Source organism: Hemicordylus capensis, chromosome 5, assembly GCF_027244095.1.
Source record: "Hemicordylus capensis ecotype Gifberg chromosome 5, rHemCap1.1.pri, whole genome shotgun sequence".
Classification (NCBI taxonomy): Eukaryota; Metazoa; Chordata; class Lepidosauria; order Squamata; family Cordylidae; genus Hemicordylus; species Hemicordylus capensis.
Window position 1 is genome coordinate 116,251,666 of NC_069661.1, and position 22,590 is coordinate 116,274,255.

The 22,590-nt window shown below is 43.1% G+C and overlaps 1 protein-coding gene across 8 annotated transcripts in view; it reads right to left on the bottom strand.

The window, feature by feature from the left end:
• SLIT2 (slit guidance ligand 2) overlaps positions 1–20,154 on the bottom strand; it is a 426,589-nt gene extending 406,435 nt beyond the window's left edge. For 7 of the 8 annotated variants that reach the window (XM_053253820.1, XM_053253817.1, XM_053253815.1 and 4 more), the window contains exons 1-3: positions 19,973–20,154; positions 16,940–17,011; positions 15,665–15,736 (exon numbers count right to left, since the gene is read on the bottom strand). In XM_053253820.1, coding sequence (XP_053109795.1) covers positions 15,665–15,736; positions 16,940–17,011; positions 19,973–20,154 — 326 coding nt within the window. The remainder of the gene's footprint in view (positions 1–15,664; positions 15,737–16,939; positions 17,012–19,972) is intronic. The other variant, XM_053253821.1, reaches the window with a different exon arrangement.
• Positions 20,155–22,590: the final 2,436 nt, after the last annotated feature.

Below are 22,590 nucleotides of genomic sequence, written 5' to 3' on the forward strand. Positions count from 1 at the left end.
CCAGAGTGGCCAAGAGTCAGATATGACGACAGTTGTAATCCAATATCTGCATGAGTGCCAAAGTTGTGCACCCCTGCCTTAAAACATGCAGTGAACCTTCCCATGGAAACACAGTTAGGGGGCTCGCAGAGGCTGCCATTGCCATACAGTTTTCTAGGATGCACAAATGAAACTGTGTACTTCATCTATTATACAACAGATTGTTGGTATCAAGACACCCACCTATTTCCCCACAATCTTCCTACAATTCCTCCCTCCCTCATGCTTTTAGATCAACACTACCACCCTAGTTGCCCATCCTTATCGGCAGTGTTCCCTCTAAGGCATGTGTGCATCCACTCACTCACACATTTTTTGATGTCCGCTCAGTTAATTTTAGATCCCACTCTGGTTGAATCAGGAAGGACCCACTCTGAATGTAAGTTTGCACACACTGCCTTGATACTGTCACCCAGAACAAAACTCATTCCGCACATAGATGAAAAAAATTAGAGAGAACAGTGTCTTCATATGCCTTAGAAAAGCCTGAAGGGCTTTGGGAGTCTTGTTAGGGCATAGCATATATGGCTGCACTCTAAACCAAAGAAACATATGTTGCAATAATAAAGGCAGCAAAGGTTATAAGTTATTCCCCTACTTTTCTAGAGGGGTAGGTTTTCAAGTTACCTTTAAACACCACACAGAATTGGATTGCCTGAGGTAGTCCAACATGCAAATGCCTCCACTGCTACCACACTGCCAGCAAATTACAAATGGTACTTTCCCCACATAGACACATATAGAATACTAGCATGTCTGGAACTCTTCTCCCCAATATCTAGTTTTCTACATAATGATTTTTTAATGTGCACTTGTGGGAGCATTTAATCATGTAACCCCCGACTTGTAGTCTGAAGTGGTCATCCTAGGAAAAGACTTTCTTGATGGACTGTTTGACTTGTCAGTCTGAGGCCCAATCTAGACACAGTGCAGTGGAAGAAACTGTTAAGGTGAACAGGTGGAAACTACTTTAGGTGTCAAGAGACAAGTCAGACATGCAGCTGCCACACAATTGCCCTATATTTGTTCCTTTACTACATGTGTACACTGCCTGTCAAGACAGCTGATATCAATTATTTCATGATATTATATAATGAAGTTGTATAACAAAATTTCAGTTTTTGAATGTTGTTTGGAACTAGCTTGTTTGTTCTTATTCTTTGAATGAATTGAGCTGCAGCAGCCTAAGGAGGGAACATGGTATTTGAAGTAGCACAACTTCATCCAGATTGCTTGACCCTTGTCTTTCTCTACTTTCACTTTGCTAGGTGAAGGGTGGGTTCAACTCTAGCAAGGAGACCAAGGAGGTGATAGTGCCTCCTTGAGGTTGGGATGGTGTAATTTTGGATACTGAAAGGAAGAGGTTGTTAAAGCAATATTCTAAAACAAAATAAAGTATCTTGACCCTGAGGTCTATCAGCGAGTCTCAAACCCCTCCTTTTGAGGCAAGGTGCGTGCAATCTCTTAACTGTGGTTAAGAGAGTGAGAGAAGGTTATGGGATCACAGATGACCTCTGCTCTTGGCCTCTATGTTTGACTTTTCAACTGTCAGTCAGTGTAGACAACACAATGCTAGATGGACCAGTGACTAACTCAGCAGAAGCAGCCACTTACACTGAAAAAACCAGGTCATAAAGGCAAGATGTTCCATACTAGACAACTCAAACATCAAATCAAGGGATCATGCTATTGAAGTCAATGCCTACAAATAATCATTTGAAACAAAAGCATGCCTTTGTACATTTCATCAGCAACACAGCTAGCTAGTTAATTAATATGTTATAAAAAATCTCTTGGGAATTGTACTCCAGGTTTTGAAAAATCCAAAGTCTGATCATCTAGGAACTAGAAATAATTTTTCAAGACTGCCCTATTGTAATCCTAATACTCAGGAAAAGATGTAACGTCAAATCCATCTACTGTTATCCTGCCAGCTATGCAGAAGATATCCCCCTTCTCAACAACAGGGCACTACAGCTCTTGGAACAAGATTTCAGCCCCAGCCAAAATCAAACAAAAAGTGTGGACGTAAATCATACCCACAACTTACTTATTACATTTATAAACCGCCCCATCCAGAGGCTCTGGGTGGTGTACAACAACTTTTTAAAAAGACATAAAACCCACAATTCAAATGCAATGCTAAAAACAATATAAAAACAATTCAAGAATGATTAAAACCATTTAAAACCAATTAAAATGCTTTTTTCAAAAAAAACAAAAACCCAACACTTTACAAGCCTTGGAAGGGCAGGCCAAACAAATAGGTTTTTAGGGCTCTCTTAAAGGCCAACAACGAGCCTAAATTGAGGATATCTGCCAGGAGTGCATTCCATCGTCCAGGAGCAGCTACAGAAAAGGCCTGGTTCTGAGTCGCCACCAGACGTACCGGTGATAACTGGATACGGACCTCTCCAGATGATCTCAATGAGTGATGGGAATCATACCGAAGAAGGCATTTTCTAAGGCAACCTGACCCAAGCCATTCAGAGCTTTAAAGGTAATAACCAGCACTTTGTATTTAGCCCGGAAACATATTGGCAGCCAGTGCAGCTGTTTTAAGATAGGCATAAAATGGTCTCTCTGGGTTACCCCAGAGACCAATCTGGCTGCCGCATTTTGAACTAAATGAAGTTTCTGAACTACGTACAAAGGCAGCCCCACGAAGAGTGCATTGCAGTAGTTAGTAACCACCATTCTATGCAAAGGCACTTTCAAAGAGAGTAAGATGCTCAGGAAAACTCACAACATGGTAAAATAACAGCAATCTTGTTCGCTTCCAGCAATTCAAGGTACACCAATTAGTTCTCTTCCAAAGAGGTCTATCACCTACATTTTTGTTTGTTTCTTTGTTTTTGTATCAGCGGTACCCAAACATTCTCTAGAAATGAATCCATCTGTTTATCACGGACCAGTGAAGAAAGGTGTGAAGAATATTCACACATTATGCTCAACACTTGTACAATGAATGCACAGTGCACACAGATACAGTTATTCACAAATGATATTGAACACAGATATACAGTAGCATGCCATTTGATCTGTACCACAAACTTGAGGGGCCTGTACTTTTAAAATGACTTTTTTTGACTGCATTCTCTTTTAAAATGACCACAGGTACAATCATTCACACAAAAACCATGTAAGAGTGTACAAACATCTGTGCACCATAAGGTCTGAACAGGGTTATAATAGTGATTTCTTAGCTGTGCCAAGAGGAGAGAGAGCCTGTGATCCCTCTTTCAATTTTTTTAGTGACAGTTAAAAGATTGCCCGCATAATGTCTCTACTATGCATATATTGCCTTGGGTAGCATTCTCTCCACATACATAACAAATGCAAATCAGTAACATTGACTGACAGCACTTTTAGAGCTCAGCAAAATCTCTATGTTCTTCATACCCTTCAGGTTTTAAGAAGTCTACATGCTTTTTGACACCATCAATCAATTCTTAAAGATAAAGCAAGATCCTTTGCAGGTCGATTCTTCTAAGCACGACTTTCATGAATGTATGTTTTCATAAATGTTTGCCTTAATGCTTTCTGCCAATTTTATTTGGGACAGAAGTTCAGCTCACAGGTCCAATTTCCTGAACTCTCCTAGGAACTTCTTTAAAAATTGCTGGTATGTTGGACATACCCCAAGTTTTTCATTTAGTGATAATTTACATGTTTTATTTAACCATTCAGCAATTTTGATCTACATATTTATGAACTCACACATAAATGTCTTCTGATTTGTTATTTTGGGGACGAAAGATTTACAATAGCTTGCCGATTTGGATGTCAAGGAAATCTGGTTAGCAAAAACAAGGAAATGGAGGAGAGAACCCATGTACCAGAGGAGAGGGGGAGCTTGCAAACCCGCAGGGTATACCCAGTTACCAAATCATGTTTTGTCATGATTTGTCAAGAAACCCATGTCAGTTTCTTCTATATCTTCATCTTCTATCAGTTTGGTTCCACACCATTCTGCCAGTGTAGCATTTGAAAACATGATCCAAGCATGGCTATTTCTCCAATATCTTCTTTATTCATGTCTTCCCAGGCAGTCAGCTTTTATTTCGATCAACGACCAGAACAATGTCTTCCCACAATTTCCATCTTTCTTCAAAGTTTAATTTTAGGGATGTGCCCGGAACCATTCCGGAGGCGGCAGGGGTATTCTCTTAAGGGCAGGGGAGGGTGCACTTACCCCTCCCGCTGCATTTCCCCCGCCGGTGCTCCATTGTATCAAAGCTCCTCAGGGTGGCAGCATACCTCCCTGCCACCCCGTTTTCCTCATCGGCCGGAAGTGGCCAGAAGGACCAAGTGCTGGACTAGGACCAGGGAGACCCAAGTTCAAATCCCCATTCAGCCATAATACTTGCTGGGTAACTCTGGGCCAGTCATTCTCTCTCAGCCTAACCTACTTTACAGGGTTGTTGTGAGGAGAAACTTAAGTATGTAGTACACCACTCTGAGCTCCTTGGAGGAAGAGTGGGATATAAAATGTAAATAATAATAGTAATAGTAATAGGTTACCAATGATCATGGTTGTTTTGGTTTCAAATTAAACCTATTTTAAGTAATAAAGAGATAGTAAATTCAGCATCTCAATAACTTATGCATTTTGAAAAGTTAATTTTGTCTTATTAGGATCAGCCAAAAGGAATCCTTTCTAAAATTTATACTCTGTTGTTACAATTAGAAACAAGGGACCCTCCAAGAGCTTTGAAGGATATTTGGGAAGTCCTATAGAAGAGAGTAAGTGGCAATCATTATGGAAGTCTGGGGGATTCCTATCAGCTTCCATACAAGAATTACAATGGAAGATTTTACATCGGTGGCATTTAACTCCAGTAAAATTAGCATATATATCTCATAACTATTCTGCTCAGTGTTGGAGGGTGTGAAACCAAAAGGGAACATTTTACCACATGTGGTGGTCCTGTGTAAAGGGTGGTATGTTTTTGGAAGAAAATATTTGGAGAAATAACAATTATAACGAAACAAAATGTTGAGTGTTCTCCAAAATTGGGGCTATTACATATTTCTGTAGGAAATAATGCTAAGTTAAAAAATAAGCAACTTGTAATATTTTTTAAATTCTGGCAGCAAAACCACAAATTGTTCAACTATCAAAATATTTGGATCAATTAACAATTGAGCAATGGTATAACAAGGTGTGGTCAATTACACTTTTAGAAAAGATCACCGATAAGATCAGATTAATGCAGGCTGTGAGAGTAGAATCAGAGTTTCATCATATCTGGGAAGATTATATTTATTATATTAACAGTACTAGATTTGATTTTGGATTTTCTTGTGACATTCCATGTAGATATTAAAAATCATTGGAGACAGTATGGAGCCTTGTAGAACCCCACACTTTAGCTCTCTTTTTTCAGAACAGCAGTTCTGAAATGACACCATCTGGAATCTACCAGAGAGGTAGGAGCGGAAACACTGTAAGACAGTACCACCCAATCCCACCTCCTTCAAGTTACCTAGCAAGATACCATGGTCAATGGTACAGAAACAAAATGAGAGATCCAAAAGGATCAGCAGAGTCACACTCCCTCTGTCGAGCGCCAGTTGGACATCATCCATCAGGCTGACCAAGCCATAGCTCACCCGAAAGCCAGTCTGGAAACAATCTAAATATTCTGTGTCATCCACACCTGCCTGGAGCTGAGAAGCAACCACTCCCTCAATCACCTTGCCTAGCCAAGGAAGATTAGAGATAGGTCTGCAATTATTTATTTTTAAAATAATCTTTATTTTTACATTTATATCCCGCTCTTCCTCCAAGGAGCACAGAGCGGTGTGCTACATACTTGAGTTTCTCCTCACAACAACCCTGTGAAGTAGGTTAGGCTGAGAGAGAAGTGACTGGCCCAGCTAAGTCTGAGGGATCCAATGCAGGTTTCTTCAAATAAGGTCTAATAACAGCCTCCTTAAGACAAGGAGGCTTCCTGCCCTCCCTTCATAGAAGCATTTATGATATTTACCTGACCATCTCTGATAATTTGATTGCCCAGATGAAATAAGCCAAGTTCGGCAGGGTTCAAGAGAGCAGGTGGTAGGGCATACAGTTTGAAGCAGTTTATCTACATCCTCAGAAGCAACAAACTGAAAATGAGCCAATTCGATCCCACAAGAGGGGTTGCTGGGTACCTCTATGATAGACTCTGCAGTAACTGTCGAGTCTAGTTCAGCACATATACAAGATATTTTTATCTGCAAAAAAAAGTTGTTAAACACATCACAGCAAGTAACAGATGGTTCCAAGTTCAAATTCAAGGCAGAGGCGGCATGAACTAGCCCCATTACAACCCTAGACAACTCTGCTGGATGTGAACTTGCAGAAGCAATACAGACAGAGAAGAACCACTTCTTTGCCGTCCGCACTGCCAGAGAATAGATCCTCAAATGAGCTTTGTGTTGCAATCTGTCAGATTCACAGTGAGTCTTCCTCCACTTGCATTCCAGTCATCTACCTTGCTGCTTCAACTCCCACAGTTCATCCAAATACCACGAGGCTGACTTTAAAGCAGGTCAGAGAAAACACTTAGGAGCTATTGTGTCTATTGCTCTAGTAAGTTCATTATTCCATATTTGCACCAGAGCATCGACAGAATCACTAGTAGAGCCAGCCTGAAACCCTTCCAAGGCTTCATGGAATCCTATTGGATCCAATAACCTTCTTGGGCGGATCAACCTCATGAGTCCTTCACCCCTGCAGAGGTGCGTTGAGGCTGAAAGTCCTACCTTAACCAGATGGTGATCCATTCATGACCGTAGGAAGATAACACAAGTCCCCACCCATGGAACACCACCCTGATCAGAGCAGAAGACCAAGTCGAGCATGTGACCTGTATCATGCGTCGATCCAGAGACCACTTGGAATAGGCCCATAGTCATCATGGTCGCTATTAACTCCTGAGCCACTCCTGACAACCCAGTCTCGAAATTGACATTGAAGTCCCCCACCACCAACAGCCTGGTCCACTTCAATGCCAACTCCGCAACCAGGTCCGTCAGCTTAGTTAGGGACTCCGTTGGACAACGGGGTGAATGGTATACCAACAGAAGTCCCAATTTATCCTTGGTCCCTAGACTTAGGAACACACATTCAATATAAGCCAACTCCCTGACAGGTATCCTGGTAAGCAAAATAGTATTATTATAGACCATAGCTACCCCACCTCCCTGTCCACATCCTCTCACCTGTTCCACCACACAGTAACCCATTGGAAGGAGCTGGGACCAAACCGGGCCCCTAGCCTCTCCCAACCAGGTCTCCTTGCAGCCCAGACCAGCATTGCCATGAGAATGCAAATGCACATCAGCCATTTGCATGGTGACACTGGTCCAGGCTGCAAGGAGGCACACTGCAGCCCTGCTTTTTTGGAAGAGTGTCAGCGGGAGGGGAAGTGGTTGGGCAGGGGCTGGCAGGTAGGCAGCATCTTCCCTGCCATTTAAAGCAACCCCCCTGCCCTCCAAACCACTTCAAATGCCCATTGCCAGAACCAGTTCGTTGCTCCTAGAAGGGGCGCCAAACGGTTCCATGCACATCCCTACTCCCTACCCAGCTGCCATAACGACCCCTCCATTAACCTCAATGGAAAAAAGTTTGCAGCCATGCAATGCCTAATATATGTAACAAGCTAAAAGCAGTGCACTATCCTGTTTAATACAACTACAAGCTAGACAATATTTTACAATACGCCACGTTCATGTTTGGATGTACAACCAATGATTTGTTCAAAATGGTACATGTTGTAGTACAGTGTGGAAAGTCTAATTGCCTGGGGTCATTATCAAGATGGTGCAAGATACATCAAATATGTTATTTGACCTCAGCTGAAGTTTTAATATTTACTATTACTGAATAGCTGTCATTTGAAAGCTAGAAGAGTTGTTTATGCTCATTCACTCTAAGCCAGAAGTCCCTATCCCTGGATCCAAAATGTACACTTCTGAAAAAAGTGACCTTACTGTATAATTATAATTTGGATAAGACTCCAAAGACCTACACTTTGGATCTTGCATGCAAACTGGGCGCTCCATGCATGAAGAAGGCCTAATATGTCTGCATGCTGTCTCTCCCTCTGTTCTGGACATACACCCTCTATGGTATGAGTTCTCTAGCTTAAACAACTCTGGATGGGACGATATATATGAGAATAGACTTTATTCTCAGTAGCTTGACCTCATGGTGTGCACATATGCACACAATATGTCTACCTGCCAAGTGCTCTCCAGCCCACTTGGGATCTTTGCAATACACAGACACAGTCTGATATCATGATGGGTAAGCTACTGGTATAATTTACATCTCTATTTCCTTTATTTGTGAAATAAAAAGGATTTTCTGCTGTGAATTTGTAAATATACTTAAAAACAAGAACAGCCCAAAATTGAACCCTCAAGTTACACCACTTGGGTAAAGTGAGAATCCTCTTGTACCAGCGGAACCAAACAACATGCCAGCAAAATGAATCTGGGATGGCACAACAATATTGTTCTAGCGATATTATCCTACTACCAGCATAATCCTCATGTCAGGCAGGCACTGTCAGCACAAGTGAGGGAAACACATGGAGTCAACGAATGGCAAGAGAGGAGCGAGACTCACTCTGCAAGAATCCTACAGTCCCTCCAGGGTTGCTACTGCCCTGTGCCAGCATGAGGTTATAGCAACAGCAGGTGTGAGTGTAAGTCATCACATTCATAGTGGGAGAAGCCCCAGACAACTATCCCCTCTCCACCTGGTAGTCAGTCACAGTGAAGTTCAAGTATATAAGAAAAGGAACAGAGCTCATGTATCAAGATTAGAGATGTGCACGAACCTGTTTGGCATTCTATCCTTAGACTGCCAAACAGGTTAGTAACCCCCACGTTCAAATGCAAGGGTGGGACTGGCTTTAAGGATGGGGGAGGGTGCACTTACCCCCCCCCGCACTTCCCCCTCCAGCGCTGTGTGCATAAATAGTCTGGTGGGGCAGCAGAGTACCTCCTGTTGAGCTGGTTCTGTGCATATCCCTAACCAAGCTGTGCAGCATAGGACTACATTACTCTGCCCTTTATCTGCAGAATTATGAGCACTCAGGTGGGACTACAGCAAAAGAGCACACTGCATAAACAGCTGACAGCCAAGGCTAACAAAGCAGGAAGAGCAGGTGGATAACACTTCTCAATACACTTTACAGTTCTGCTTCAGGAGTCCAGATGCAACACCCACCTGTAATGAAACCTCAACTACTCTGCTCCAATGGCAGCCAGAAGTACAAGGCATCCCCGCACAGGCAAATGAGGAGGGGAAGAACCACACCAGAGTGATGAAGCGGACACTTATATATGACTTTTACGCTTCCTCTGTCTCTCCCTCCCAAGCATCTCATGTGTGCAAATCACAAAGGCACTCAGTTTCTCACTCCCACATACACTATGGGGAACAGCATGTCTCATTAATAAGGTAGAGTAAGTTTACATTAAAGGGGGGTCCTTGATGACCAGAAAACTGGTACCCCACCACACACTGGGAAATATAATGCAAAACACCTTTACTGATCAACTGAATTACACTACACACATGGTTAGTTAGCCAAACATTCCCAATGTATTCTTTCTTGCAGGATCAGAGCTGGGCCACATGGCAGCAGAAGGAACAGTTAACTGCCCAATGCAACTACCTACAGTGGTGGAGAGTGCACTGTCTCAAAATATCATCTCCTCCCAAAGAGGACTCCTCAGAGACTACCAAACAAGTGCGCAATCAATGTGCGATCAGGGACCCCAGCTAGCAGACCTGTAGGAAGAAGTACCACTTCACTACTGGGGCCAGTTCAGACGATTCAGATGAACCCTTTGTCCCCATCCCTAAAACTATTTATCAAGACTGGTAGGGTGGGCAGGAAAAAAGCCTTCATCCTTCCTTCCCACTGTGAAGGCGCAAGCAGCCACCTTTCATGCCTTGACTTTTAAAAAGATATTATTTTCCTATCCTGATGGATACCCAGCAATGGCATGAGTACTCCTGAAATTCACAGTCTTTTCTAAGGTTGCTACAGCCTCAGAAAATATCACAAATTTCACAACCATCCATTAGTGATGTGCACAGAACTGGGCGGGGGTGGCAGGGAAGGGTGCACTTAGCCCTCCCCCTGCTTTCCCCCCACCGACACTGGAGCTCTGTCCATTCCCTCGGGGTCGGCAGTGTACCTCCCTGCCGCCCCTTCCCCTCTTCAGCCGGAAGTACCGGGCGCATGTGAACGCACACGTCAGATGGGCTCACGCGCAATTGCGACATGTGCACACCGGGTACTTCTGGCCAAAGCGGGGAAGGGGCAGCTGGGAAGTACACTGCCACCCCGAGAGATTTTACAGAACTCCAGCACCGGCAGGGAAATCAGGGGGAGGGGTAAGTGCACCCTCCCTCACCCTTAAAGTCCTACCCGCTGAATGTTCGAACCAGCCAGTGCTCAAACCTGTTCAGAGGCCCATAAAAGGGCTTCCAAACAGGTTCATGCACACCCCTACCACCCATGATATTCCCAGGATTCTTTGAGGAAAGGGGGAAAATGTGCCCTTTGACCTGGTTTGCTTTGCTTCAGTCCTACTTTGCCCCCACCCATCCAGAAGGCACTTTGCTTCAGGTCAAGAGGGAGGATGGTGTCAAAGCTGACCAGAGTTGAATAGCCCCCCAGAAGTTCACAAAGCCCTACTAGCTAGGCTCGCAAAATGAAAGAGCACTAAGTTCATGGCAACATCTCTCAATTATCTGATGAAACACCCATACAGAGCTGTTCCTGCTACCACTGCATACCATCATCCCAGATATCTTCTCTCCAGGCAACCAGGCAGTCCTTCAACATTCAGAAACAAGGATATTTCTATTTAATTGCTATCAGATCACAACCAAGGTCTACAGCAATGACCAGTCAGAAACCAGCTGTTTCTGTTCATGTTTTCTCTCCTAGAGCTCTGTTCATTTCAAAATCAAATGACAAATGGTAATATAACCAATGCAGAAAGCTGCTCTTATCAGTCATGCAGCAAGAATATAGGGCTGCCCACCCCATCTTTCTGCAATGGCATCAGAACTCCCTCAACAGCTAATGCCACTTAATGAAACTGTGTCAGTACTTAAAGCAGTTAGCTGCTGCCTACCCCTTGTTATTCACCTTGCAAGTCTTCATAATAAAGCATACAGAGCAAGCAGTCAGTTTTTCACCGCAACATCCAAACAGGCCCAAATGTGTACATCTTGTCCATGGCCTTGCCACTAATCCACCAGCAAGGTTATGGGGAGAGTTCTAACATCTCAGTACTCTCCTGACCCTCCATGTTTAGTGCTGTTGCCAGCACTGAAGGGACCTGAGGACCTACACACTGCCTGGTAGGGGGAGGAAAGGGCAAATGTTACTGGCTAGATCCTGAGGGACTAGAAAGACTCTGATCAGAACTCTGATCCCGGGGTTGTGCAGTTGGGGAACTGCTCTCTCAAGAAGACAGTCTTGGTCATAACTTCTGGCTCTTTTCTTTTCTGTCCAAAATTATTGTTGCTGGCAGGGTACTCAGCTGAACCCTCATTTCCCAGTTCTCCTTCCCTCTGCAGATCTCCTTCCCTCTGATGAGCTATCAACTCATAGTGCTGCCATCTGTGACCTTGCTGTTGCAGTTCCTTGCCCATGTGCCCCCCCCGGCAATCTCTTGGCAGAAGCTTGTTCCCCTAACACAAACACCAATAAAATGTGTTGTATGCAATGTCCATATTGTCCATGTGGTAACCTTGCTACTACAGTGCAGTGGGGTTTCCCCCTTTTCCAAGGAGCACAGGGCTTTTCATCCACAAATACTACTTGAAAGCTCTTACCCAAGTACTATGGAGTTGGCTAACTGTCGCAATTGGAATGGCATTCATGCCCTGCCAAGCCCTTTTTCCTGTCAAAAGAGTCATCTGCTAGCTGCTGTGGCTGTGTCTCTCTATCTGAGGGGAACCTTGAAGATGTCAGTTGCTGCCCTCCAGCGTCCTAGGCTATAGGAAGCATGCTTGTGTGTGGGAGATGCTGCATAATTAATTTGGTGACAACAGGAAATCCCTATCATAACTGCACGTTATTGGTGTATTTTGTGCATGGGTAATATGAGGCCATAAGCAAGCACTGTGATTGGTGGAGCTGCCAAGAATACTGTGGGAGTTGCAACACTGTTTTTTGTTTCTAATGGTATTATTGCATTTTTGTCTTTGCTGCTGGGTGAGCCCAGGAACAAGGATAGGTTATATTAGTGCAAGTGCTACATAGCAGGACCAGAGCATCAGTCTGCCAGATCATGAATACCAAAATAGAAAGAAAGGCTTAATCTAGAAACTATATATCAGATAAGTAAGGCATTTAGAAGCTAAAGTTAAATTATGGAGCACTTCATCACCAACAGCTTTGGAGATTTTGCATTCCCTATAAACAAACAATTTAACACATCACGGCAACTGACAGAGCTGCTTAGTCTGTTTGTGAGAAATCTGATGTTTGATATTTAAATATTACACATGTTAACACAAAGTTATTTGTTACTTGGAAGATGGGGTATCAACACATTCTGGGGCAAACACCTTTGAGTTTCACATTTTCAAAGATATGACTTAATCGTCAGACAACATCATGTTCCCATCAGATGGATGTGACAATTAACAAAAACAAATTCCAAGCTTTCCTCACAAATATAAAATATTTGCTTTTAGCCAACAGCTAAGCTGGTTTCAAGAGACCCAGACTATATTTCTTCCATTCAAAATTACAACTCTCTCTCCTAACAATAAACATCAGATTTGTGCCCAAGACGGAACAGAAATCTACAACACTCTTAAAATAATGTGAGAAGATATAACCGGAACAGCTAAGGGCAACTCTGATTTTTGACCAAGTTCCAAGACATCTCATAACACAAGTACAATTTGTTATTTGTCACTACAAAGTGAAAATTTACTTGCATAAAAGCATGAGAGAATGTTTTTCCCCCCACAGATGTGATCTGTAACATAATTACTTTTAAGAACTGAAAAGAGTACTAGTTTCAACACTTCTATAAGTATTTACTTGTTTGGGATAATTAACCCAGATCAGTTAAATCTTAAGGGCCAAAGTACATGTAATGGCAATGGACCTGTGTCTTTAAACAAAGGCCTGCCCCAATCACACGTAAAGCAAGGTGTAGGAATGCTACTAGAAGTGTAAAAGAGGGGCATGAGGAGGGGGTGCTGAACCCTCCCTAAGCGGCAGCTAGGCTCACCTGGTACTGGGGCCCAGCTGAGAAGACTGACCTCAGGGGACTGATGGTTTAAAAAAAAAAAAAAAAAAGGCTCGGCACTCTCACTCTGTGCTTTGAATCACATTCCCCACTTAGGAACATAGAAAGCTGCCTTCTACCGAGTCAGATCATTGGTCCATCTAGCTCACTATTGTCTACACAGACTGGCAGCAGCTTCTCCAAGATTTCAAGACCCCTGCTAACTTGGCAAACAGGCACCTTTTAATGTGATGATTCTCTTTATTTAGCAGGGGGAGAGTAACTGGCCCTATCCACCCCCAACACAGTACTTCCAGTGACTGTTGCTGGTGTCAAGTTTAAGTTTCCTGTTAGACTGTGAGCCCTTTGGGGACAGGGATCCATCTTATTTATTTATTATTTCTTTGTGTAAACTGCCCTGAGCCATTTTTGGAAGGGCGGTATAGAAAGTGAATGTATGAATGAATGTATTTCAGGCAGGTTTCTCTCCCAGCCCTGTCTGGAGATGTCGCAAGTTCAATCCCTGACCTTTTGCATGCCAAGCAGCTGATCTTTCACTGAGCTATGGCCCCATCCCATTGGGGCAGAATGGATTATCATGATTTTGTTTCACATGAATAGGTATGATTTTATACCGAGTTTTAAAAATATAGTTACGTGAGACATATTTACTGAAATATAAATTCATAGAAGTTTTACAATTTAAGCCACAGTCCCCAATGATATAAAGGCAACTACATTACTCACATTTACCAGAACCATTTGCTAGTGTCTTAGATACAGTCCTAACAATTTGCTTAGTATCTGCAACTAGCTGCCCTAGGAAGTGGCAGAATCCTGAAACCCAACACAAATAATACTCTCCAATTCTTTAAAGCATTTCCAATATCTTTTCTTGCAGTATGTCTCTGATTCAACTGCATTAATACAAAACTTTTGCAACCCACAACATCAGTACAAAGCACAATCCAGCAAAACTGTTAAGTTAGGGTTAAGTACACAAAGAAGCATATTTGTATTTAGAATCCAATATGAGGAGTATTTCTAGGCAATCACTTTTAAGCATTTCCTCCAATATTTTTTTCAAATATACTCAAACAGAATCTAGCATTCACCATCCTGTAAAGTTTACAGAAGCACAATGTTAAAACCAATGACATAAAGTAGATAAAGTTACTGAAAAATTACTCTTTACTTAATGTAAGGATCCTCTTGGTGTATAACAAAATAGTCTGCTTTTCAGCATTTTCCCACTCAAAGAATGACCCAGCTAACTCTAAGCTTAATGATACTCTGAAGAGTCCTTGCTGCACAAGCCTTGGGGTTGGGGAGTGGGGGGGGGGGAACAGCAATGCATATTTTAAAACAAGTTCATTCAAATTGAACTAAAAGTGTTCACAAAATTATGAGATTGCAGGGAGATATTTGCCATTCCCCATTTTAAGAAGCATAACTAGATGAGGACCCCATGCACAAGTTTGTAGACCAAAAGAAGCATACCACCTCCAGCTAAATGCTTTTTTAAAAAAGTTTATAAGATCATATCCATGTGAAAACACTTTCCATTGGCATAAAATACTGCAGATTGAGTGCTGGCAAAATGTAACAGCTACTCAACAGAAATGCAACTTACACTGAAGTTATGACAAGTGTGCAACAAGTGAGAAACAAGTTAACATTTACTATCAATAGCACAGAAACCCCACTAAAGTCTCCAAATACTTTATTGAAGTTTAGGAATTCTAACTATTCAGTACATGCTTCTGGATACTTCTCCTTACAATGCTAGATCAATTGAAACCTTGCAGTTCTCTGATCTCTAAATGTAGTTCTCTGACTACATTTAATGTCAATAGCATTTTGCAACTAATGATTCATATTTTTTTGCTGTTACATAGTTTGGCTTTTCCACACTATACATACCTAGCCTACTGGAAACATCAGAAGTTCAGTGACACTATTTTAAGTATCAGTCAAGGAGCAAAGTTACACACTTTTTACAAAGCTATATTGTCATTAAGTTGCACCAGTTTAGTCATTTGGATTCATTCTCTGCAGGGAACTTATTTTCATATTCTTAATACAGTAAGTTATGTGCTCAAGACCCTTTGGATTATATCTTCAGCAAAATTTTCTCTTTCAGAAACTATAATTCATGTCATATTTTCCATCTATAGCACATACCCACTGGGAACCAACTGCTGCATTTTCTTTTCTCCTTCAAGAAGTAATCCAAAAGTGTGAACAAATCCCAGTGGCTTCACACACATACACACAAAATGTGGGAGGGGAAGAAATTGTCCACTTGCTTTTAATATTTGAATTTTTAAATATATATATATATACTTACAGTCTCTCTAGCTCTTTCAGATCCTGGAACGCTCCTCTCTCAATTGTACTAATCTTATTTTCCATGAGCTGACTGAAATGCAAAGTAAGAGTTTTAAAACAGCTAGTAATAAAACAATGATTAACACCTGTTATTACAGCACTTCAGCAATGGGGAACCTTGCAATCATCTCCCCTTTATTAACTCTGTAATTCTCACTCTAGTCTGAGATTTCACATCCAATTTAATGTGTTTAAGACTCCTCACCTTACACTCGACTGTGACATATGTTGGGGGTGGGGCAGAACTACTCTCTCCATTCTTAAAAAGAGAGACCTTAAACCTGCTCAAGAACTTGAAGGGTCAAAAGGCGAAGAAAATATATTCTTGAGGCACAAGGCAAAAAAAAAAAAAAAAAGCTGTTTAACATCATGCAGAAAACGTGTACAACACTGAGTAAAAGAGGAAAGTTTGTTTAGTTTTATTTTAGTTATTTACTATGCATTTCATGATTTTTATTTTGCAATTGAAAGATTAAAGGTGAAAATGTTTCCACAACAAGAGAAGTTTGCCACTTTTCACCTTTAGAAAGCTGGACCAAAATTAATCCAATTCTTCTAAGTCAGGGAATAATTGTAAGCAATTTTCAGTTATTAGGGGAGCTCAAATAAGATTTATTTTCACTAAAAAAAAGAAGAAGAAGAAGAAGCAGCAGTCATATACAATTTTCTTAAGAGCCCCACGTCACATAACTTTAATATACAAATGTTATACAGAGAGAGGGAAAATATATAAAAGGACAAGATTTAGGGCTAATAAAACTAGTTTAGAGTTTAAATCAACATTACCAGGATTTGCTATTAAAAAAGGCAAACTATACCCATAGTTTCTCTTTCCTGAATTCCTTTGTATGTCAAGCTAAGGAACTAAGAAAATGTATTTTCATGTTAAAGGGCCTGAATGGCAATATATTCAAACAATTTATTTCAGTTTTTATTTTTTTTTAATACACTAAATTCTCTTTTCCACATGAACACATTTGGCTTTTAAACTGCAGATATTTTGCTTCATTTAGATTCAAGAAAAAACATAAAATCACAAGTGGTTAGAATACAGAATTGCCACTGTGGCATTCTTCCAAACTTTTGTCATCTCCCAACTGTTTTTTCTCATACAATGTAAGTTTAGCTATTGTTATTATAGAGGTTAAGTAAAGAATTAGTTTTTACATCTGCAGCATACAATAGTAACAGATAAAAATACAAAAAATCCAATCTCAAACTCAAAAGAACTTACAGAACTCGAAGGTGCCTTAGGCTAGCAAAATCAGTCTTGGTGATCCTTGTGATATTATTTCCATTAAGATCCCTAAGAAGAACAAATTTTAGTAGTAAAATTAAACACTCCAGTAATGCTGACTATATTGTTTGTTTTCAACAACAAAAACTGTTAACACATCTGAGGATCAATACTTAATCCTAGATTGCAGTTAATTCCCAAAAGTAACAAAAGTAAGTACAGATTATTTTAACTCTCAAAAATCAATATCAAGTAGATTTTTTTCCTCTTTTAGGTATAATTTACTGGAAAACATAGTAACATAATGAGAATAACTCCAAGACACTACATTCACAAATCTGACCTTTTTTCCATAAGAACAGTTATGATTAACAACTTTTCTGTTTTAGAGTCACTGGACAAGTTGGACTGCAATTTATGGATAAATGAGTATTACAGACACACAATCAAGACGTTTACTTAATCATTTGTTTGAGGTCAGTTCCAGGCCTACAGAGAATAAAAGAGGATTCCCTGCCCACTTCTTCAGACATGTGGCCATGTCTCAAAGACCCTTGAAGACTATGACCACTGAGACTGTTCCTCTTCTTTGCAGAGTCCACAGGAGGAAGATTAGCAGGGGTCTGGCACCAGGGGTTCAAAAGAAAAGGGGAACAGAGAGAAAGGCACCTGGAAACCTCTTTGACAGCTTTTCCAAGGCCTAATTTTTCTCTCTCAAAGGCCTCATCAGTTCTATAACATTCTTTAAAACCCAGCTGTACTTACACAGCTAGGCTTCCTAGAGCAAACGTTTGGGGGGTTAACAACAACAATCTAAGTTTTGCACTCTTTCAACAATTCCTTGTGTTAAAAAATGTAGATTCCTCACTTAGTCTTGGAAACCTTATTGTAACTATAAACATGTAATGCTATATTGACAGATAACTGTTTTGTTTTGGATTTCATTAGTAATTAGCTCTTCATCTTGCATTTCGGATCCAAATCTCAACTCAACCCAACGGTCATTATTAGTTAGAGACAGTTACATTAGCTTGACTTCAGCTTAACAACACTCCTTGAGCTAAGCTATGAGAAACAGCTTCAAACAGAAACTAACCTTAAAGACCATGTATTTTATTTGGGGAGAAGACTATAGGAATGAGTGCATTCCACTGAAGTGGCAGGACTCTTAATGATCTAGACAGGGTTCTTCTCTCCCCCCAACCCGCCTTAAGACCAGTGAGTCACTGATATTTTTCTCTTTGAGCGGAAGAGTAGCTTAAGTTTAAAAACAAATCCTAAGGGTTCTTCTTTCAGTTTTCCCTGCAATATTTCTTAGATAAAAGGCTTCTGAAATAATTAGCATGTATTTTGAAGAACACCTTTAAATCTAATTGATCACTAAGGAAAGATTTTTTTATTTTTATTTTTAATTGGCCAAACAGCATTTGATTATTTCAAATGAAGCTAAAATATTGAGAAGTGTGTATCTGGTACCCACTTGTCTGTTTATAAATTATCAACAAACTTCAAGCTGTGAGAGCAAAGGGCAAGCATTTGCATGCTTTGAGAGGTACAGATAAGAAAAGAATCTTCAAGCTATCATTTCACTGTGGCAAATGAGTGTCAGGTCTGCCTTCTAGTATTATGACAATCTCATCCACCACCCCAATCCAAAAGCACTCACCAGCTTGTACAAGCAATACAAACAGTTGGGGGAATTTGAGAATTTATCCTTTTTGGCAAAGAGCTGGGTTTTTTAAAGCAATTAAGTCATTTCTCTGCTACTGGACAATCTTCTTCCTGGGTAATTTAAGGGCCCCCTTTGCAGTATTACTGTAGGTTCTAACCCTGTGCATGCCAAAATAAGAACAGAAGACAAAGGGGCACAAGGAGGGAGGATTTAAATTGGGTCGGGTAGTGTCTGACCTGAGCTAGCTGCAGTTCCAGGCTGAGGGGTTACAAATGTGTCTTTACATTTTAAGACCTGCTACTGAAGTTGACCTGAAAAGTTTTCTACAAGCCATGTCCCCAGGATTAGAGGAACAGGATTTTTTCAGTTTATTTACGGAAGGGTGAGAGAAGAGTGAAATACCAAAGAAAGCGAGGGAAGGGCCACCTCACACATGGTCTCTTCCTGACCCAAATTACCAAGCAGCAGCCTATTTTGCTTATTACTGTTTGCCGGGGGGCGTGTGGGGGGGGTGTTGAGCAAAGCAGTGGAACTAATGGCTTGGTTCTTTCATGTCTGCTAACATTACCCCTGAAACCCGTAATGAGAATTGCAGGAAACGGGGGTGGGGGGAGAGGCAGCAAATTGGGTTTACCAGATCAATAATTCAGAAACAAGGGACAATTGCTGAGTTGTGCCGTTTGTTCAAGAGAGCTGCAATATCCTAAAATATAGGTTCTATGATGTTCTAAAATAGAACAGGTGGTGGTGATGGCGGTTTTAAAGGCAGAGAAAAAGATAAGGGACATCTGGCAACCCTAAGGGCAAGGTACTACACTCAAATCCGGGTGGAAGTCCTAAAGAGCTCATCTCTCCCACCAGCACCAACCACAACACAGGCTATGTGAAGCAGACAAGGGTTAGATGAGGCCCATAAGGAATTGCAGCAACACATTGAAATGACATGCATGTGTATTTGGCCAATACCCGTGGATATTTAAAATAAAAATAAAAACCAAACTTAAAAGTACGCAGCACTCCCAAGGCTGCTGTTCTGCCTGGCACAAACTATGAAAACGCAGTCATGCGTATTAAAATGATGGGAGTGCCGTTTCAAAGCTTTTTAAAAAAAAAAATTAAGAAAAGCAGCGATGAGAGGTGCAGTGCCCTAAGACGACGTGGTGGGAGACCCCTTGGAGTATACATGGAACCATCACTTCCACCTTCACCTACTTTACAGGTTCCCCCCCTCCCTTGCTTTGGAGAGGGCAACGATGTGCTTGACAACATGCTGCCTTGATCGGGAAGAGGATGGCTGGCTGCTTGATCTTGGGATTGGGGAATGAAGGGGGAGAGGCGGCATCTGGAGGGAGACTTACAGCCTCTCGGTGTTGCGAGGAATGTTCCTCGGGACACTCCGCAGCGCCAGCCCATGACAATCCACGGTGCTGCCGGAACAGGAGCACTGAGCCGGGCAAGGCTGCGGCGCCACCTCCCCGAGATGGATCAGTAGAACCAGGAGCACCAGGCTGAGCCAAGCCAGCGCCACCAGCAGCCTCATCGTATCTTCTGCGTCGCCACCGGATCCCCCCCCAAGGAGCCACCGATCTACAAAAAGCAAAACGAAAAAACCGAGAACTTCCTCCTCCGTGGGGAAAAGGGGAAAAACACACACACACAAGCGCGCGCACAGAGAGAGAGAAGGCAAAATCCCGCCTCCTCCTCCTCCTCGATGTAAGTTTCAGGGTCTCAAAAGTCCAAAGCTGAACCAAAATCCTCGAGCGAAGCCAAGAAGGAAGACGACGTCGAGTCCGATCCGCCGGCGAAGTCGGCTCGGCAGCCTTTCCTGGTGGCAGGGGAGAGATGCAGGTCCCGCCGGGGGTGGGGAGCTTGTGCTGGACTCCCCTTCCCAAGGCAAAGCCGAGCCCCTCTCAAGTCAGCTGCGAGCCGGACTGACAGACCGACAAGCCCAGCCCTGTGCGATTCGGTGCCTGCAATTTCCTGCCTTCTCCTCCCGCAGCGTCTTCAACACAGCATGCTGGAATCCCGTCCCCTTCGGGCTAGAAGCAGCAGCAGCCACCACCACGAGCCCCGCGCTGCGCCGCTTTCAAAAGCTCGCCTTCCCCGCCGCCGCCGCCGCCGCCGCCTGCACGGAACTGCATTGCGACCGCCGGCGTCCGCCTATAGCAGGAGCAGCGACCGCATGCTCGCTCGCAAGCCGAAAGAGCAAAGCCCTGAGCGGAGAGAGAGAAAACAGCAGCAACAGCTCCACGCTATTTCCCACAAAGCCGACGGGCTTTGCAATAGAAAGAAGAAGGATGGACGCCGGTGGAGGTTAAATTGCATGCGGGGGGCGGCGGGGGGGGAGAAGAGGAGGAGGAGAGAATCCACACAAAAAACCCTAAGTGTTCCCCCCCCCCTCTCCTCACTCTTATGTTGTAAACTCCCAAAGGCAAGTTAGCGGGGGAAAGACTCGTCTTCTAGCATAACAGCAGCAATAATAAACGCGACACAGTTTGGGGGACTAGGAGCGCTTCGCTGCAAAAGCTCATTGCAACCGCCCCCTCTTCCTCCGCGGTGGCGAATTCTCGCTTCAACGCCTGATCCTATGGAGGTAATAATAGAATAACATAAGAAGACCTCGAGAAGCTCCCTCCTCGCGCAGCTAATGAACCGGGTGGGAGGGGAAATGGGCGGGAACTTGCAGGCTGCCTTGCTTCAGTCTCCCGGAGACCGCATATGCTTTGCTGCTGCTGCAGCAGCCGCCAAGTGACACCTGAGGGGAACCGCGCGGCGGCAGGCGGGCAAGTCCTGCAGGGGGTGGGGTGGAGGGGGCGGGAAATGCAGGTACGCGTTGACTTTTCCTTAGGCACAGCGCAGGTTTGCTAAGGATTCCACCGCTTTTACTCGGAAGGAAGTCCCTTTGGGCTCGAAGGGACTTTCTCCCAGGTACGCGCTCCCTCAGTTTTCAAAAGGTGCACACCTGAGCAGTGCCAAGGGCAGTAAGAGTGGCTTCGGTCTATTTCCTGTCGGGAGGGAAACTTCCCTTCCTTTTCCCAGGCTGCCATTCTAAGCGCAGTTTGCCTGGGTGCAAGAGGCCATTGAACACAGAACAGGGGACCTGGTTCTAAGTAAACTTGGCTAGGGATCCGGACCAGGTCTCAGGCTGAGCAAAGCGGAATACACATTCACTGTTGTTACGCCCCAAACCAGCTTTCTCTCGTCTATAGGGTCGTCTACGGCCTTCTCCGTTTTAACTCTCATCCTGTCCCCATGCAGGGAGGGAGCTTTGAAGACAGCTCTAGCTGGGTAGGTACTGCCAACACACAATACAAGTTCCTTCCTGCCCTTTTTTATCAGTCGCGAGCCGAGCCTTCCCAGGCTACGCCCAGATAACCAGAAGTGTCCCTGCTTGATTGGCTGCGTAGTCCAAGATTTCAGGGGAGGGAGCGCGGCTGACAGGAGAGGGGCACACAGAAGGGGGAACATAGGAAACTGCCACATACTGAGTAAGACCCTTGGTCTATCGAGCTCAGTATTGGCTTCACAGACTGGCAGCGGCTTTTCCAAGGTTGCAGGCAGGAATCTCTCTCAGCCCTATCTTGGTTCAATTAAAAAATCTTGTCCTATAAAAAAATCTTTTCCTATCTTGGAGAAGACAGGGAGGGAACTTGGAACCTTCTGCTCTTCCCAGGGCGATTCCATCTCCTAAGGGGAATCTCTTACAGTGCTAACACTTCTAGTCTCCCATTCAGATGCAACCAGCGTGGACCCTGCTAAGCTAAAGGGACAAGTCCTGCTTGCTACCACAAGACCAGCTCTCCTCTCCTCTCCAGGGGCAGAATTGCAAACCATCCATGAAACATTGGTTTGATGGAACCTAAGAGAAAACGTCTTTGGTTGTGAAAATAACACTTGATTGTCTGCAAACTGGGCTGAGGAAAGAAGTGAAGGGCAGACTCTCTGAGATCCTTTTCCCAAACCTTGCAGCCTCTTG